Source organism: Scophthalmus maximus, chromosome 8, assembly GCF_022379125.1.
Source record: "Scophthalmus maximus strain ysfricsl-2021 chromosome 8, ASM2237912v1, whole genome shotgun sequence".
Lineage (NCBI taxonomy): Eukaryota > Metazoa > Chordata > Actinopteri > Pleuronectiformes > Scophthalmidae > Scophthalmus > Scophthalmus maximus.
The window spans coordinates 17490884-17508380 of NC_061522.1; the positions used below are offsets into that span (position 1 = coordinate 17490884).

Genomic DNA, 17497 nt, shown 5'->3' on the forward strand with positions numbered 1-17497 from the left:
CACCTTTTCCATGGTCACTTTTTATTCCACACGTCTACACACAAACAGATCTTGTCTATGGTTGTGTGTGCATGCTGGCATGTGGTCGTGTGTGCACGTGTGTGTCTACCAGGATCAGAAATGTAATCAAACAAAATCAGTGAAATCATCCACTGTTGATACAAGTCTCTTTCTCTGCCCCGAGGTTTCTGGATTTGATGTTTGAGAGCTCTGCTGGAACGACTTGTTCTGCTGAGTGTGTCCTTGGGTCAGCGATATGCCGGGAGTCGAGCGAGACTGAATGTCTTCTTGTGCCTTAGAGCCAGAGCAGAGAGACGACGGGGTGGATCAAATTTAAGAAAAGAATATTGAAAATATGAATAACCGTGTCTGTGACTGAGGAGAAGTTTGTGTGCGCGTGGTTCTTACCCTGGTCCTAATTCGCTTAATGTGGCGCAGCCTCGCCAGCCACTTTGAGGCATATGCATCAGACGGGTTGGCTCGAAACTGGTGGACTAAAGATGCCATCTGCACAAAGATAAAGGAGCGGGAACTAAGTGTGTGTATATGTGACCGGGCGCGAGAGGCAGAGATGAGAGGAAGACTTACGTTTGCATGCAGAGCCATCTGTCTGACCAAGAGAGGAAGGTTGCGGTCTGAGACGATTTTTGCCACGGTTGTGTCTACTAATCCCTCGAGATCTGAAAAAGAGCGAGAGAGGGAATTAAAGTCAAACTAAACTGACAACAAGGAACCAGACGAGAAAAAACGGAGCTCATCTCAGCTCACCTTTGCGACACTGCAGGGTGACCAGGTTACATTCATAATCCAGCGGTTTTATAATGACTTCAACAAAGTTAAACTGACCCTAAAAAAAAAGACAAGACATTGGAGCAGAAATACAAATATATGTCCGGATTACATTTTCTTTCTTCTTCTTGTGTCTGTACCTTAATTGTGCCCAGTTTGTAGTCCTCTCCGGAGTCATTGTACACCACCATGACAAAATCGTTGCCAATGTGACGTTTTTTGTTGCAGCAGCCCTTGTCACTCTCCCTGTTTGGCATCAGTGTGGCTATGTGGAAGATAGCTGCAGACACACGATGTCATTAAGCACAAAACATTACTAATTTCCGTGTCGCTCGCTCGCTCGCTCACTCACTTTTTCACTCACTTTTTCACTCACACTCACTCACACACACACACACACACACACACACACACACACACACACACACACACACACACACACACACACACACACACACACACACACACACACACACACACACACACACACACACACACACACACACACACACACACACACACACACACACACACACACACACACACACACAGAGACAGACAGACAGACAGACAGACAGACAGACAGACTGACCCTGCATGATGTCGTCGTGCCAGCAGTAGGTGAACTCTCCGTCATCTCCGTACTGGTCGAGCCCGCCGAGGAAGATCTGGTCGGGGTCGCAGTCTTTCAGGTGGATCAATTTGCCAAGGCCCGTTAGGAAGGCAGCGTAGCGGTTTGAGCCGTACTCGTTTGACAGGATGGACACCTCGTTGTTAACCTGGGAAGAGTTGAGGGCGACGAAGGTCTGAAGTTAGAGAGCACAGAAATGTCCTGACTTGAGACGGGCAGTCAAGGCTTACCTGACCAGCTCCGACGAACACCACTCCGATCTTATGGGTGTCGTAAGGAGGCATCTGGTCCAAAACCTTCACTGCGCGCTCGATCACCTGCAAGGGAGAGGAAACACTGTCAACAAGGCTGTGGGGCACAGATCAGGTCGGGTGGACACGGAGGTCAACCAACCTGGGTTTTGGGCAGCAGCAGCGGCTTGTTGGCCTCGTTCCCGAAGAAAGGAGAGTGGTACAGCTGGAGGAAGACAAAGCTAGAGGAGCCGGACGGAGAGAAGAAGAAAAATAAGTGTTGGGCAGAAGCACAATTGTTTTAAAACAAAAACTAATGAGCCACGTGTTGTTATTTGTCTTTTTTTCTTGGACATAAGCGATCTTAGACATTGGCCCTCATGCAAGAACCGTTCGTACGAACAGATTTGTTCTGAAGCTGCGCTTACGAGTGATTCAGGAGAACTTCCCGCATTCACCAATTTGTTTTCGTTTTTTGGAGTTTTCTTTGTGGTCCAGACCTGTTGTCAGGGTCACGGAAATTAGTCTGCTGTTATTCAAACCAGGTTTTTCACTACATATCTAAATTGAATCAAATGTATGACATATATATACTATAAAATATGAATTTCACCTCTTTATGTTGACATTATTCTCTTTAACTCTGCAATTCAAATACAATTCTAAATGCATTCATGTCGCTGATAAACGTTGTTGCGCAATGGCCGGGGGAGCGCACATCTTTGGCAGTTGGCATGCGTGACGTGTCAGTTGTTTGTGTACACAGGTCATTTACACAGAAATTGAGGATAAGAATATGAAAATGTTCTTGCTTGAGACCCATTGTATGCATAAATATCCACTTGGTATACAAGTGTTGTATAATAAATATAATCCATTGTACAGCTACGCATTATAGAAGTGTATAACCTCTTTTAATGTTCAAGTGCTGCAAAAAAGAGCTGTAACTTTTCATCACCGCAAACAATGTGAAAAGGTAAATGTGGGCTGTAGAACATAATCAAATCGTTCTTCACTGGCAGATTGCCACTTTGGATTTTACCAACAGAGCAGACATTAGTTTTCCGATATTACTTGATACACCACCGCATCCCTGCTTTGGCAGAAACGGACGACAGGAGCTGCATAAATTGTGGAGTACCTGGGACTCAGTCCAGAAATCTTCTCTGCGTTGCCGGGTCCTGGCCGACTGTGGTACGAGTCCCTCTCCGTCCTCCTCTCTCTCCTGGACGAGGGCGCCGATACAGAGATGGTGTGGCCCCGGGGTCGGTGGCCTCCGCTGGGAGAGACTGGTCCAGGCTGTGCCGCCGCCGCTGGAAACTCCAACCTCATCCTTGCACTGCCACTTTGAGACGACACTGCACCATGGCCTTCGCTGCCTTGACTCTGACCTGCAGGAACAGTGACATCCCCCCCTGTGCTTCCCTCCACCTTCTCCTTCTCGAAATGAGGCTGCTGAGGCTGCTGAGGCTGCTGAGGCAGCTGAGGCAGCTGAGGCAGCTGAGGCAGCTGAGGCAGCTGAGGCAGCTGAGGCTGCGGCTTGCCGTCCGAAGGCGCTCTGGGCCGTGACGTGTCTGCCGGCGACGTCTCGGACTCCATAGCAGCCTTTGTGAAGGCTTCGGGTAACGTCTGGAGCTCCGGAGAGGAGCTGGACTTGTTGAGTCCGTGACCCTGCGACTGAGAGTGAGTCTGAAAGGGAAGCTCCGGCCCCTGACTGCCCGGAGTGGAGGGTCCTACGGTGGGCTGGTCGATGGGAATCGCTCCCTCGCTTACTTCCTCCAGGGTAGACCTTTCGTCATCTTGGCTGGAGGTGGAGGAGGACTGGAGGAGAAGGGTGAGTGGAGTTGATTGCAAGATCATTAAGTGATGATACAAGTGGATCTAGCATGAGCAGCTCATCATATCAAAGTGCAAATTCACAGTACGGTTCTGCGAGGGCACAACACAAACACTGGTCAGTGTACCATCACTGGCTGTGGGTCACATGCCACTTGTTGTGCAGCAGCAAATGTGGAAAAACATCCTTGAATTTCAAAAGCAGGTGAGAATAGTCGACAGGGAACTGAAGGCCATCTTGCAAGACACATAGTGGTAAATAAAGAACATACCCAGACAGAGACAGAACGTTACTAAGAAGATAGCCATTTTGATGTGGGATGGCGACATTACTCTGAGAGAGATAAATAAACCTACAGAGACACCACGCACTGACCACTTGTTGATCTGTGTAATGAACCAGAAATATCCTTGATATATATATTGGGCTCTTATAATAAATACTTCTGCTTAAGACATCTACGGTCTCCATCTTCCTGAGTCAGAGTCAACTCCTTCTATATTTCCATCACAATAATAACCTTTAATTTAAAAATTGTTAAAGCTTTAAAATATTAGTAAACCAAGGCACAACAAGCTGGATTAAATATGTGATTATTCAGGCGTATTGAAGTGTGTGTTGTTGTGTAGTTTTTGTGTGCGCCAACAACCTACCCTGCTGAGCGTTCCAGGAGGCGGAGTCTTTGTGAACTTGTCAGCCGACATGAAGATGGGATCAGACGTCATGGGCTCAAACTCCTCACTCTCCCGCCAATCAGACGCTGTGTGCGCCGCAGTGACCCCTGACCCTTCCTCTCGTACCACCACAGACTCTACGGCAGCACACGGCACACAGAGCGATGCAGGTTAGGGGTGGATATACACACGTGCACACAAAAATTGGAGTGACACACACGTCGTGTTACACAATCAGAGAAACACAAAAGCAGGTGTAAGACTCCTCCAACAAACATTAAAGACTTCACTACAGCCGCCAGTAGTGATTTCCACACAAACATTCTTTCTAAATCTAAACACGAGTGGAAGACGTCAAATGAATCTTTGCCATAATGAAACAGATTCTGATGCATCCACATGATTAAGCAAACTCAAAAGCAGCCGAGCAAACACACACACGCACACGCACAGAGATAAAGATCATGACCTAGAGTGAATCCAACCAACAAACAGGGAGATCAGAGACACAGATGAGATCAATGCAGCATCTATCCATCACTGCTTCTTCTACTTGATTTCCACCAAGGCACAAGCATCTGTTTGGTTGGCGAGTTCGTTAGAAACAGATATACGTAGCAGACAAAGCACAAACATGGTGCAGCTACTGCAGCAGCCCAGACGAGGAAGACGTTCTGCCTGCCAGTGCTCTCTACACACTCTACAAGGAAGAGGAAAAAGGCAACAGAATCCAGTCTGTCTGACTCTGACAACGTCTTCATCGACCCACTGGTCTACCAGTAAGGCAAGGAAGAGCAGTACAGATGGTTGAGGTCTGGGCTTTCCTGACATCGAAGGGTTAAAAGGTCAACCTGGGAGTACATTTCAAAAACATGAGTTAAAGAAGATGATTGGGATGGAAAAATAAATCATGGAGTGAGTAAAAAAAAAAGGGGGGAAAAGAATCATGATCCATCGCTAGGTGTCATTGGACAGATTGATTCACGTGCAGGTATGTTGTCAGCATCACTTACAGACCCCCCACCGTGTTAATAGGAGGCTGATGGGGAAGCAGAAACCTTCTTCGCTTGCACAGTTTTTGAGCATAAAGGGAAGAATTTCAAACACCATGTCTTGCTAATAATTGAGAGAATAGTTTGACACTCTGGAGTACGACCTCATTCGTTTTTCCAGCAAATAATGAAATGCAGTGATCAATACCATTCTCTGTTCTGCAAGCTGTAAAACTGTAGCCTGGAGATAAAAAAGACAGACACAGCAGAGCACAGAGAAGCGTCCCGGCCAAGAAACGGCCCAGCGCATAATCCCACATAAAACCACAACCTGACATTTTTATGCTAAATTAAAACAAAGCAGATAGAACGTATTAAGTTGAGCTCCAGGAGCGCTGGTCGACAGATTTGATAACCTTCATATTGAGCCAGCTTAACTGAGTCTCCCTGTTTCAAGTCTTTATACAAAGCTCGGCTACTGTAACCATCTCCTGGCAGTAGCTTTATAACAGACAGACAGAGACGAGTGGTATCAACCTTTTCATCCAACTTTCACCAGAAAGTTTCCCAAAAATGTCAAACTGTTCTTTTTGGACATTTTATTTAGAAAAACAATATTTTTCTAATCTTTCAATCTTACACTTTTTAATAGAAATGTGATAAATAAATGATAACTTCCATATAACATGTATATAATGGAAGCCACGTGGTGACTGCTGTATTGTACTGTACAAGCGAGAAGAAATACACCGGGGGTTTTCTGGAGGGGGGGTGGGGGAGATGGGGGGGTCACACATGTGGTGGACAGTACCTGCCCAGGAAATGCTCCTGTGCAACCTGCCAGGGGCTGGAGGGCCTGAGGGGGCAGAGCCCAGGCCCAGAGACCAGAGAGAGCCGCCGACTGCAGGTGGGACACCAGAGGATAGGTTGGTGGCCACATAAGAGACCGCAGCCAGTCACAAACCAGCGCGGTGGTGACGAGGAAAAGACATGACAGCAAACCAATCAGAATGAGGGGAAAATATCTCAAAGGCAATGAGAAAGAAAAAATATATGCTGAAAGAAAGAATGAAGGAAAAAAAAATGTGCCCAGTTGAATAACTGAAGCGAGAGAGAGAGAAAATGGACACATGCACAGGACTCACAGAGAAGGAGGCTTATGCAAAACAAGACGTTAGACACGAAACAAGAGCAAGTCAAAGCAGTGATCTCTGATGATCACTGACCTGATCAAATCCAGCCTGGATTATTGATCAGCCTCTGGTTCAAACGAAGGACTTGCACGCAATCTGTCTCAGTCCATTAAAAGGGACCGAGAACAGGCAGTCAGGCAGACTCAGGGACGCATTCATGTGTAACATTCGACTTATTGGTTCATCTGCTCTGTAACTATTCTGGATGTGCTGATGTCTTTACTGTACAGATATCACAATGACATCTTTATGATCGTAAGATTGTGGGACAGAGTGTAATAACCATTAACACACACCAACAACAAACTTCCTGATCTTTTAAGCGTCTGCTCACCAGTGTTGGAGCGCTGGATCAGGTTCGCCTTCCCCGCGACGCTGCTGTGCGTTTGGGTTAGGGGCTCGGAGACGGGGGCGGGAGCGGCAGTGCTGGCGGGAGCGCTGGCCGTCTGGGCAGGGGGCTCCTTCACCCCCTCCATCGCCATCAAGACACTGGAGAGCTCCTGCAGCGGCATGTTGCCAAGCTCGGACGAGAAGGGACTGGGTGGGTTTTCCAGACACATCAGCCAACTCGTGTTACCTGTGCAGACAAAAAGTCAGACGGACACTAGTCTGCTGTAAATGGACCACAGCAGGGATTCAGACCAATTCATAATAACACTAACCAATGTATTGGACGTCGAGCCTGTGAGTTTTGTTACATACCAGACGGTCTCCGGATGAAGATCTCTGCCCAGCCCTGCGTGAGTATGGGGACAAAATCAGCCAGACTGGGGTTGTCTTTGAGAGGCGGGGGAACGGAGGCGGCGGCCGAGGTGGAGGAGGGAGGACCCAAGGCGTCAAGGGTGGGACCGGAGGAGGGAGAGAGGGGAGCGGCTAACTCGCCCTCAGACGGGGACACGAGAGGACTGAGACTCGGAGCGGGACCGGTGCGTAGTGCGTGGCCACCTGGAATATAAATTCGGCACCATTATTCATTAGTTGCTTTCATTGTGCTCCTCACATTATGTTCAGGACAGTCTGAAACAGAAAGATTATCTGCTAAGATATTTACTTTCAATGGGGAAAAAAATATATGACAAAGGTCAGCTATAAAACATCAAATGCAGCATAATAAAAATACAATGCACTGGGCATAATATACAGCCAGCAACACCTAGTTATTACACCATATCTCTCAGATGCACCAACGAAAATTCAAAAGTACACAGGTCAAACAAATGGCAATGTGCGATTATCACCGCAAAGTCTTCGAAGTTGCATCCCGGCACAGTATAATCCGATGGAGAATAATGATTAATAATGCCACTGATTTCCATTTACTTGAGGCGTATTGGGAGCAGACAAAAAAGGATGTGATAGCAATCGCGGGCAGAGATTAAAGTGTGGCTGCAAACCAGCAAAGCATAAAAGCTGCCTGATTGTTTCTAAATTCAAGATAGCTTTGATAGAATCCTTACTCGATTTACTAATGCTGCTCTAAAAAGATGTTTTGACAAATTCATTTTGGAAAACAGCACTAACCAAATGCTAGATTATCCTGGCCCCAATTACCATCCAAAAGGGGTATTTAGTATTGTCCCACCATCACTGGAAAGTTCTCTTCAATAACAGAAGTACAGTTGTATTTGTAAATACTGAGGGAGGGGTAGGTCTGTCATGGCATGGACAGAGTCCTGAGTGTGTGTGTGTGTGTGTGTGTGTGTGTGTGTGTGTGTGTGTGTGTGTGTGTGTGTGTGTGAATGTGTTCCCCGCCAGTACCTGACATGGAGCGGACCCGTATGCGCGTGGCTCTGTTGTGCTGCTGGCTCGACTGCGACTCCAGTTTGGCTGGAGCCTCTTTGGTTATTCGGGTGTGTAGTGATGGATCTGACCTGCAGGAGCAGAAGATAGAAACAACGATTTAACAAAAAAATATTAATAATAACAAAAATAAAATGATCGTTGTCAGTGTGTGTGAACATGCTTCACCTGGTCATTTCCCCTCCTCCTCCCAGACGCTCGGCCATGTCCAGGCCCAGTAGTGCTTGTGTTCTGACCCCTCCGCTAGTTGTTATGGTCACCAGCTTGTTGCCCACAAGCCAGGTCATACTGCGACCCCCCGCCAACAGGAACTCTGCAATGGGAGACCTAAGAGGAACGTATATGGTAAATGGACTGTATCTTTATGCACTTTTCTCGTCTCAACGACAACCCTGAGCACTTTTACAGTACAGTCACATTCACACACACATTCATATAGTACCTTTTCTAACACACTACATTCATCATTCATACACTGTGGCAGCCATCGGGTACAATTTGTCAGGAACAATTTGTGGTTGAGTGTTTTGCCCAAGGACACCTCAGCATACAGACTGAAGGATCTGGAGTTCCAACTAGCAGACCTCTGGTTAGAAGACGACCCGCTCAACCTCTTGAGCCACAGGCCGGAGGTCAAATTCCTCATCACTATTACTTCTCTCTCTCGATTCTTCTTCCAAAATTTCACCATTGTAAAGTGCCAACCACATACACACACGCACACACACGCACATATTCAGATGAAAAACAATCTCATGCAAACCTCTTGGGCAGTGCGGAGAAGTTGGAAAACACATATCGTGCCATCATGTCCAGACAGGTCTCGGTGAGCTCCAGGTGGACGGTCTTCAGCCCCTCGTCTGCCTGAGTAACCACATTTTCGTCGGCAGAGCCCAGGCTGCACGTGGTGGTGGATGTGTGCATCCTGCAGCAGGAAACAAGAGAGCCAGTTAAACAACGGCGAGAGGCGGCAGAGGAGTGAGAGGAGGAGAGAACACGGGCTCCTGATATTTTTTTTTAAATAAATGTAATCAGTGCACAGAGACACATGCAAGCTCTGATATAAAGAGGAAGTGAGAGAAATGCAGGACACCATGAAAATCACACAAACACACATCTCGAAAAGCACCACAATCCTTGTCAAGCACACAGACACAGTAACACACTGGGACATGGTATAAGTGGCCACATGGGGCTGCAGGAGCACAACGCATATCTCCCTAAATGTCAGTAAGCTCTCTGAAGGAGGCCGAGTGGTGTCGCACGTTCTCATGCTCACTAAGCTGCACGGATATCAGCAAGCAGAAGCTGTGCCAGCTAATGTGTTCAGTGGTGCGCTCACGTCTCAGCGAAAACCAAATCTCTCCATTAGTCTTCACTGCACCTCTCTGTACACAACAATTGTTACTGCGTGCTCCAAAGGCAAATCGCGGTGAAAGCACGATAACAGAGAGAGATGTTAGACGTGAACTGAAAGCCACGCCGGCTTGCTGCTGTGAGGTAAACACACTCAACATGAGCAATTTGCAACATCAATGACGACCAAGCCCAACTGACATGTCTCCATTTATCACAGTGGGGGTCATGAAGGCAGGAACTGTTGTTCAGACACAAAAAAAAGAAATAAAGCTACAAATAATAATGGGAAAAATGAGAAAATAGGACAACACAAGAGGAGCATCTGTCCTTGGGTGGATCTATTGTGGTAAACTGTTTTAGCTTCATGTGTCTCAGCCCTGTAAAGATACTTTAATGTCAGGGGGAGGTTATCTTGACAGAAATGCATCTAAACTCGAGACAACTTGTCAAGGTTTTATGCGTCAACAAGGCTATAAAATCTTATTTGGGTCTTCTTCACAAATTCAAGGTAAAATGTTTTAAAGATTCATTTTTTATAGGAAATCTCTCATTCATACCAAGTCCCAGTATGTGAATAGACAACACATTTCTATACTTACCATTCTCCGACTGACAATGATTCATTTTTCACCTCAATGTCTAGTGGACACGTATTCCAGACAACATGACCTGCAGTCTTCACAGCTTTCTCAAATCTTTAACTACATCCTTATCCGTTATACTTCATTTCATTGGTTTGACACAATTTAAACTAAAGCATGGAATTAGGGACATTTCTTGAATAAGATCAAATTTATTTATTATTTATTTATTTATATGTCACCTTAAGCTTAAATCAGGGTCATGTTGTCTGAGGTGAAACCAGTGTCCACCAGGAGAAAGGCTTCAAAGCCTGTCACTCGGTGTTACCGTTCAAAAGACACGAAACCAACAGTTGGAGGAGGGAAAAGCAGATTTGCAGCCTTTCAGCAGTTGAAGCAGGTTAAACAGATCCACACTGCAGTTATTTAGCCTTATGAAGTTCCACGTTTCACTCTGACGTTAAACATATTATACAGTATCAAGTTTCAAAACATTTCATTGCAGGGCTTGTAATGCCATCTGTTGGGCAGGAGCGGTACGACATATTTAAGAGTGAGGCGCTGGAGCAACATTGGTCAACTGCAGTGATGGATCATACATCTGTCATTCACTCAAGCAGCAAAGATAAACATGAAGGTATCAAGAGTGAGGAGAAGAGGGTGTGTGTGAGTGTGCATATGTGTGCATTATGAATGACTTGTTTGTCTGAAATTAAACTGTATTCAAAAGTTCACATCAGTCCAGCTTGTCCTGTACTCTCACACTAGGATATTGCCATGGTCAGAGCAGCACAGTGTATGTTTGTGAGTGGAGCAGAACAAAAACTCAAATATGTTGAGCAAGCAAACAAAGCCCGCCCACCAGGAAGAGAGAGGTTGGTTGCGGTTGTTGTCAATCAACATCCCGTTTCTTTGGAAACAAATGCTTTGCACCAGCCCCTCCAGCCATTCATTTGTTGTTCGGCCAACAGCAAGTCACCAAACAGCAAAACAAACAAACAAGCAAGCAAAATAAATCAAAATGAGAAAATCAAAGTCAAACCAAAGACAAATTAAAAGCAAGAGAAAATTAAAAGCAAAATCCGTGTTAGAGCTAAATCAAAGATGTTTTCCGATGTCTTGTGGGAACACCGCATGCAAATGCAAATCTGAAAACAAAATCTGAAAACAGCATGAGTATGATCGCAGCCCAAAACAAACCAAATAGTTCAACACAAACACACACAAACCTTTCCTGGCATGCACCCCCCTTTCCAGGTGTCCCTTTGCAACAAACCACCCAACGCCCGCCCCAACGGACCCACATGACAATGGACCTACACCCCATCAATCATCCCATGGAGGAAGCAACAAGTGTTTGGGTTGTTGTTGTTTTTGTTTTTTTTGTTACCCAGAAGGCTCTTCTCTAACCTGCGGACCGCATGTTCGGAGACACTGATGCTGCGGGAGCGGAACGCGTCCATGGCTGACAGGTCCCTCAGCTCTTTAACAGGAGAGCTGCTGCTATTGGCTACCGCCGCTGCTGCCTTCGCCACTTTTGCCGCCCGCAGACTGGGAGGTGATGAGTACCCCACAGCGAAGGGCGAGGGAAGTGGCCCGGTCGGCAAAACGGTGGCAGTGGGCAGTGAGGGGTGGGTCATCGTGAAGGTGGAGGTGGTTTGGGGAGTGTAGGGGAGGAGGTTAATCAGGAGACAGCAGGATTCGTCGCCCGAGCAACATGAGCAGGTAAGCGAGGGGCACACACCACGCCGAGGGAAGGGTAAGGGAGGGTAAGGGAGGGGAAGGGGAGGGGCAGGGCCACAAAGGCCATATAGGCAGAGAGGGGAGGGGTCAGGAGCAATATAGGAAGGATCCAGGATGTAACGACCACCCCCCAAAACCACAACGCAGCACCCAATCGCAGGCGGCAGGGCAGGGGTCAAATGAAGAATTGAAAGAAAAACAAAAACAAGGTGAAAATTAACAGCAGTGAACACTATGAACCAGATTACAGGAGAGGGAAGTAAGAGAAGGAGAAAAGGGCTAAACATCAAACAAAAGGCAAACAGACAAAGCTACAGAAGCTTACGGCTTCTGTTGTCCAGAAAAGAAAACACGCACACAAAGTGTTCAGGAGAGCAACAAAATAAACATCATTTCACACAGCAGGTTCATAGTGAAGCCAAGGACTAGTACAGGAGAACTAACATAGTAGGGATGGACTCAGCACAGGCCTGAAATAATGGGAGTTAAAAACACAAGAAGAACAACAACAAATCCAACTGAAAATGAAATGCTGGGTTAAACTTGAGGGTTGGAGCACAGCAAGCCTGGACTAAATAATACGGATTGGCTATATATCTCAATATAGCAATTAATAAAAAAATATTTTTAGAGATCTCCAAATGTAACCAACACATAAACAGCAATGTTATCCGATAACATATGACCAACGTAAAATGGTCAATGTGAACTCTGACATGCTGAGCTCCAACCCAGCAGTGGGCAACAGGCAGCACAAGAAGAGATCACTGGGTGAATGATGAACACAATGTGAAACACTGAAAGTGGGTTTTGATATAGAAGACCGGTAGAAACCGATGTTGGCAGAGGTGATGCTGTTACGGGGACTGTGTTTGATTGCAACGTCTTATGAGGGGTTTTTTTTTTTAATAAAAAAATGAAGTGTCGCGACCCAAACATTTTTTAGAACGACTTGAAAGAAGAAGTGAACAGAAGCTGCGCAAATATTTCCTTGATTAAAATACTACAATGAATCTTGAAGGAAAAAAAAATAAGAGGACATATTGGGAACCAGTGTCCTTTTATAGGAAGCAGCTGAATGATATGTGGCCTCCAACAACATTGGTTACATTTTCATTGTTATTTATGGGTTTCAGAATATGGACTGTGAAGCACTATGGAAATACTGGTGTAATTAGGAGATAAAGCTGATTAAGCTAATTTCTGTAAAGCTCATCCTCTTTTCGGCTGGCAACAAAAGTGCAGCTCACAGCCAACATCTGTGCCCCCCCCCACCCTCTGTGATCTCCGAAGCTTTGTTTTATTTAGTTACTTTGGATGCTTTCACTATACAGTGTGAGCACAATCAGAACACGGAGAGCTGACAAACGTTCACAGCATTTATAGATGATAATGACGCCTCGCCTCTGTATTTCTCAGAGTGTAATTATGATTGTGTACATGTGAAGACTGTGTTTACTTTGGTCTTAAACAGATGACAAGAATAGCTGGTGGTTCTTAACGCATGCTATTGCTCTATATGTTCAATCCTAAAATGTAAAAATATTACCACAGCATTGAGCCAGGATTTCTCCCTAGAAAACCTGCATGGCTAGTTTTCATGTTATTTTGTCCATCCCTCCGTATAGATAAACTTAAATTGTTGCAGAGGGAGTAACAAATTGTAGAATGTGAAAAAAAAAAAAAAAATGAACTAATGATCACCATGGCAACCTGACAGGAGTCATTGCTACCATCACGCCACAGTACCAGTCATGCTGAGTCCCCTGTTACCTTGGCAACCCCAACCCTCTGGCACAACAATGGCCACATGGGCAGTTTGTGGTGCTGCTGACTTGTACATCAGTGCTTGAAGCAGTGTGTGTGTGTGTGCGTGTGTGTGTGTGTGTGTGTGTGTGTGTGTGTGTGTGTGTGTGTGTGTGTGTGCGTGCGCGTGTGTAATTGTATGCTTTACCTCTTGGGTCTTTCATTGAGGCTGGTGCTTCGGGCACGAAATGGACTCTGCTCGTGACCGTCATCGAACGGCAGCAGGGCGTTGGAACGCAAACCCTGAAGAAAGAGACAAAGACATGGCTGTAAAGAACATAATTTACTGTAGTTACAACGTATACAAAGTCTGCAGTAAATCTCAAATCATTTAAAAAGATTTAAGTATAAGGCTGAGGTCATTTTAAATTCTACATCACATAGATTAGGTTATGACGATTTTAAAAGATTCTGTGGCTTACTGGGAATGTAACAGATGTGAGGGCATGTTAGTACTGTACATGCACTGTGGACAAGCCCCAAATAATTCATGAAGAAGTCACCGTTAAAGTTTAATGGCACATGTCTGCAGTATGTATTCTGTCTGAAATGTAGTGTTTCAGGAGATTTTTGGGAGACACGACTTGTTAGTTTGTCCAGAGAGTGAGAAAAGAATATCCATTAAATATGAAGCTGAAGCCAGGAGACATTAGACTAGCTTATCTAGCCTGGCTCCGTCCAAAGGAAACAGGTCAAGCTTATGTCTCTTTTGTTTAATTCATGCAAAAATTTTAAGTTGTGGTTTTACAGGGTTGTGAGTCTCCTCTGGTGGCTATTTCTCTTATCTTTCTCTCACAGTGAAAACAGGACACCGGGCTCTAAGTTGGCTGCTCCTCCCTGCTCCTTGTCCTGATGCTAATCTCATTGATCACTTTAGATTCAGCACAGAAGCATGAGAGTGGTATAGATCGTATAACGTAACTCTTGGAAAGAAGAAAAATTAGCATATTTCCCAAAAAAGTATAATTATTTCTTTAGAGGTATTATCTGAGCATAAAATAGATGGCTGGACCTTTTTTTCAATAATAGGTGAGAGGGTAATAAAAGGTTGCTTCATGTAAAGGAAAATGTGTCTTCAAGGAGATTAATGATATTCACTCCCTATGTGGGATTTGTGCTTTTTCTTCCGGTCTGTCAGGATTGTATTGTCTTTTTTTATATGCATCTGTATATTATATATATCTGTATTTCATTGGTTGGTAATGAGAAATTGGGAGTTTGCTGTGAGTCGGGCTGTATTTGTGTCCGTGTGGTAAAGGTACATTTTAAAATTAAAGTTTAAAGTATTTTTTTTTGAAGTTAGTAGCGGTAGAATAACAAACCAGCACACACCTTTGTAATATACTGAACAAAGTCTTTGCGGAATGGGAGCCTGCAGCGTATGAACCACATAGCAATCACATGGTGGGCCAGGGACACAATGTACTGGTTGAACCTGACGGGGTTTGAAGAAACAAACAGGTCAGAGTGAGTCTGTTCGTCTGAGATTGAGAAAGATATTGGTGCGTGTATGAGCACTTACTTGGAGGGATTGGTGTAGGGGAGGGAGATGGCAAACACACTGACATACTGCTCAGCTACAAAGTTGGCATAGAGATGGGGAAGGCGCACCAGAGCTATGAAACAGAATGGAAGAAAGAACAGATAAACTTAACACTTTCTTTCTTTGCACTCGCTCTGTGACAGAAAACCTGATGTGACTAACTGACGTTGAGCGTTCAATTACGTAAAAGAAACAATGAACTGAAAATAAAGTTTTGGGAAAAGCTTTTGTTACTCACTGGAGAGGAACTCAAGCATGGGAGATGCCATGGCAACAGTGGCAGAGATGTGGGTGAGCTTGACAATAAGAGCGGACAGGAGCTTGATCATGATGTCAGGCATCTCTACTGTGCACATTGTGAGAGCAACGACACATTGCTTGGCACATCGGTAAATGAGGCCAGTCTCCAGGCATTGAACCAGCTCTCTCTGTCGAGGGGAAAGGACATTAAAGAGAATCAATGCAGTTGTATGGCAACAACTATCATTGTGTGTGTGTGTATGTGGTGGCAAATCTGAAAAATAAAGTTGTGTGATATACAGAAACCATCCATTATGCAATGTTGATGTCCAATTTTGGATGTTCTTGCTCCAAACTTGGTAGTCAGAAAAACAAGCCTATATTTTACTTTCTACACACAGGTCAGGGTGTGTACCTGTCTTGACTGCTCAAGGTAGTTGTGGTAGGAGGTGATCGCCGTGAGGACAGGAACCACCGCCAGCTGAACATCAGTGCGGGAAAACCCCTCTGGGGTCTTCTTCAAGCGTTCCGAGATCAGACGATCCGTCACCTACAAGCACAAACGCAGAGAAATGAACAATGTGTCATGAGTACGCAAGGAAATTTCATCTGTACGGCCTTGAAAATGTAGATTTCTATGCATGTGTCTTTATTTATCAAAATACCATGCAGCAGAGCGTAGAACAGAGCTGGTCTAAGCTGCATGGTGACGTCAGCAGCAGCACTTTGTACTGAAGCGTCCACGGCAGCTTGTCGAGAACGAGTTTAAAAACCTTCCAATCAGTCTCCTGCAAGAGAAAAGCAAACCAACAAATGTCTGGAATCTTTAAAGATAGCAGGGAAACCTATTTGTGTGTGTGTGTGTTAGTGTGTGTGTACCATCTTGAGGCACTGCAGGAGGACACTAAAGGCAGGGGCATAGGGCAGGTAGGCTGAGCGTATGGAGGCAGTCAAGGGGGGAGGAGCAGCAGGGGGAGCTGGGCTACCAGCAGGAGGAGATGTTGAACCTGTTGGCTTCTTTTCACTGACTCGCTTCTCTGGCTCCCTGAAATAACAGAAAAACACAATGAATAGTCTTCCTCACATTAATTTGACTGAACTGAGACAAAGACAGCTGCAGCTGTGGAGAGAATGGCGCGTGTCTGTCCTCACCCAGTGTCACAGTAGCAGTAAGGGCTGAACCTCATGGCTCCATCTTTGTTGGAGACTCCAAGACGGTGAAGAGAGTCCGCGCGCATCATCAGGAAGAAGTCAAACACCTGAGGGAGAGAGACGGTTAAAAGGAAATAAGGCATGTACATTGATAAAATATGCACAGAAAAATGAATGACCCTTACCTGTAGTCTAATACTGCAAGCAATAGCTGAACAGTACTTGTTCTTGTAGTGAAGCTGCAGGTGGCTGATGAGCAACTCATAAACACGACTAGCATGGCTGGCTGGTAGGCTGTAAAGTTTGCTCTGCCGGAGAGAAAATATCCAAGGTTCAAGCCACATTCAGTGTGATTCACAAAATCATTTTTTCATTGCAATATTTTCTTTTTTTCCATAACTTGATGATCTTCAGTTAAAAGATAAAAATCCAGAGTTTCAACAGTTAGCCTCCTACCTGCTACATTAACAAATATTAATCAGGAAAATAAAAGCAAACAGTGATGTAATGGTTTGATGAATCAAGCCCTTGATATGTACAAGTGTGTGGTCTACCTGCAGGATTTCCAACAAGCCCAGTATAGCAGTCCTGACATCCTCCATAGGAGACTCTGCTGTGGGGTCTCTCTCAGAAACCTCCAGGGGCCCTGAACACACCAGAGAGCGACTAGCCACCTAGAAAGGAAACAAACATACATGGAGTTGTGCATCTCATCTTGGCTAAAATGGAGAAAACTGAAGGCTAGAAGTGAGATTGTGTACCCGCTCAATGATGTCCAGCAAGCTGGTGAAATGGTGTGTGTTGCAGCCCTCAGCGAGGTCCACAAGTAGCTGGGTGGCCTGTTTTCTGACAGCCAGGTCCCGGTCTTCAGCTATCCCACTAAGCTGGGGGATCACCACCATTTCAATCAACTCATCCTGAAAGAAG

At 45.3% G+C, this 17497-nt stretch overlaps 1 protein-coding gene across 4 annotated transcripts in view; it reads right to left on the reverse strand.

The window, feature by feature from the left end:
• tsc2 (TSC complex subunit 2) overlaps window positions 1-17497 on the reverse strand; it is a 25713-nt gene continuing 8216 nt past the window's right edge. For 2 of the 4 annotated variants that reach the window (XM_047334149.1, XM_035636153.2), the window contains exons 15-42: window positions 17332-17487; window positions 17125-17244; window positions 16756-16878; window positions 16571-16677; window positions 16298-16463; window positions 16084-16206; window positions 15834-15968; window positions 15417-15606; window positions 15158-15251; window positions 14968-15070; window positions 13784-13878; window positions 11497-11637; window positions 8910-9071; window positions 8315-8473; window positions 8105-8217; window positions 7049-7291; window positions 6681-6923; window positions 5965-6054; window positions 4141-4298; window positions 2792-3471; window positions 1814-1892; window positions 1651-1737; window positions 1382-1568; window positions 930-1069; window positions 769-847; window positions 589-680; window positions 409-507; window positions 1-294 (exon numbers count right to left, since the gene is read on the reverse strand). In XM_047334149.1, the coding sequence (XP_047190105.1) occupies window positions 127-294; window positions 409-507; window positions 589-680; window positions 769-847; window positions 930-1069; window positions 1382-1568; window positions 1651-1737; window positions 1814-1892; window positions 2792-3471; window positions 4141-4298; window positions 5965-6054; window positions 6681-6923; window positions 7049-7291; window positions 8105-8217; window positions 8315-8473; window positions 8910-9071; window positions 11497-11637; window positions 13784-13878; window positions 14968-15070; window positions 15158-15251; window positions 15417-15606; window positions 15834-15968; window positions 16084-16206; window positions 16298-16463; window positions 16571-16677; window positions 16756-16878; window positions 17125-17244; window positions 17332-17487 (4332 nt within the window). In that variant the 3' untranslated portion in view covers window positions 1-126. The remainder of the gene's footprint in view (window positions 295-408; window positions 508-588; window positions 681-768; window positions 848-929; window positions 1070-1381; window positions 1569-1650; window positions 1738-1813; window positions 1893-2791; window positions 3472-4140; window positions 4299-5964; window positions 6055-6680; window positions 6924-7048; window positions 7292-8104; window positions 8218-8314; window positions 8474-8909; window positions 9072-11496; window positions 11638-13783; window positions 13879-14967; window positions 15071-15157; window positions 15252-15416; window positions 15607-15833; window positions 15969-16083; window positions 16207-16297; window positions 16464-16570; window positions 16678-16755; window positions 16879-17124; window positions 17245-17331; window positions 17488-17497) is intronic. The other 2 variants (XM_047334151.1, XM_047334150.1) reach the window with 2 other exon arrangements.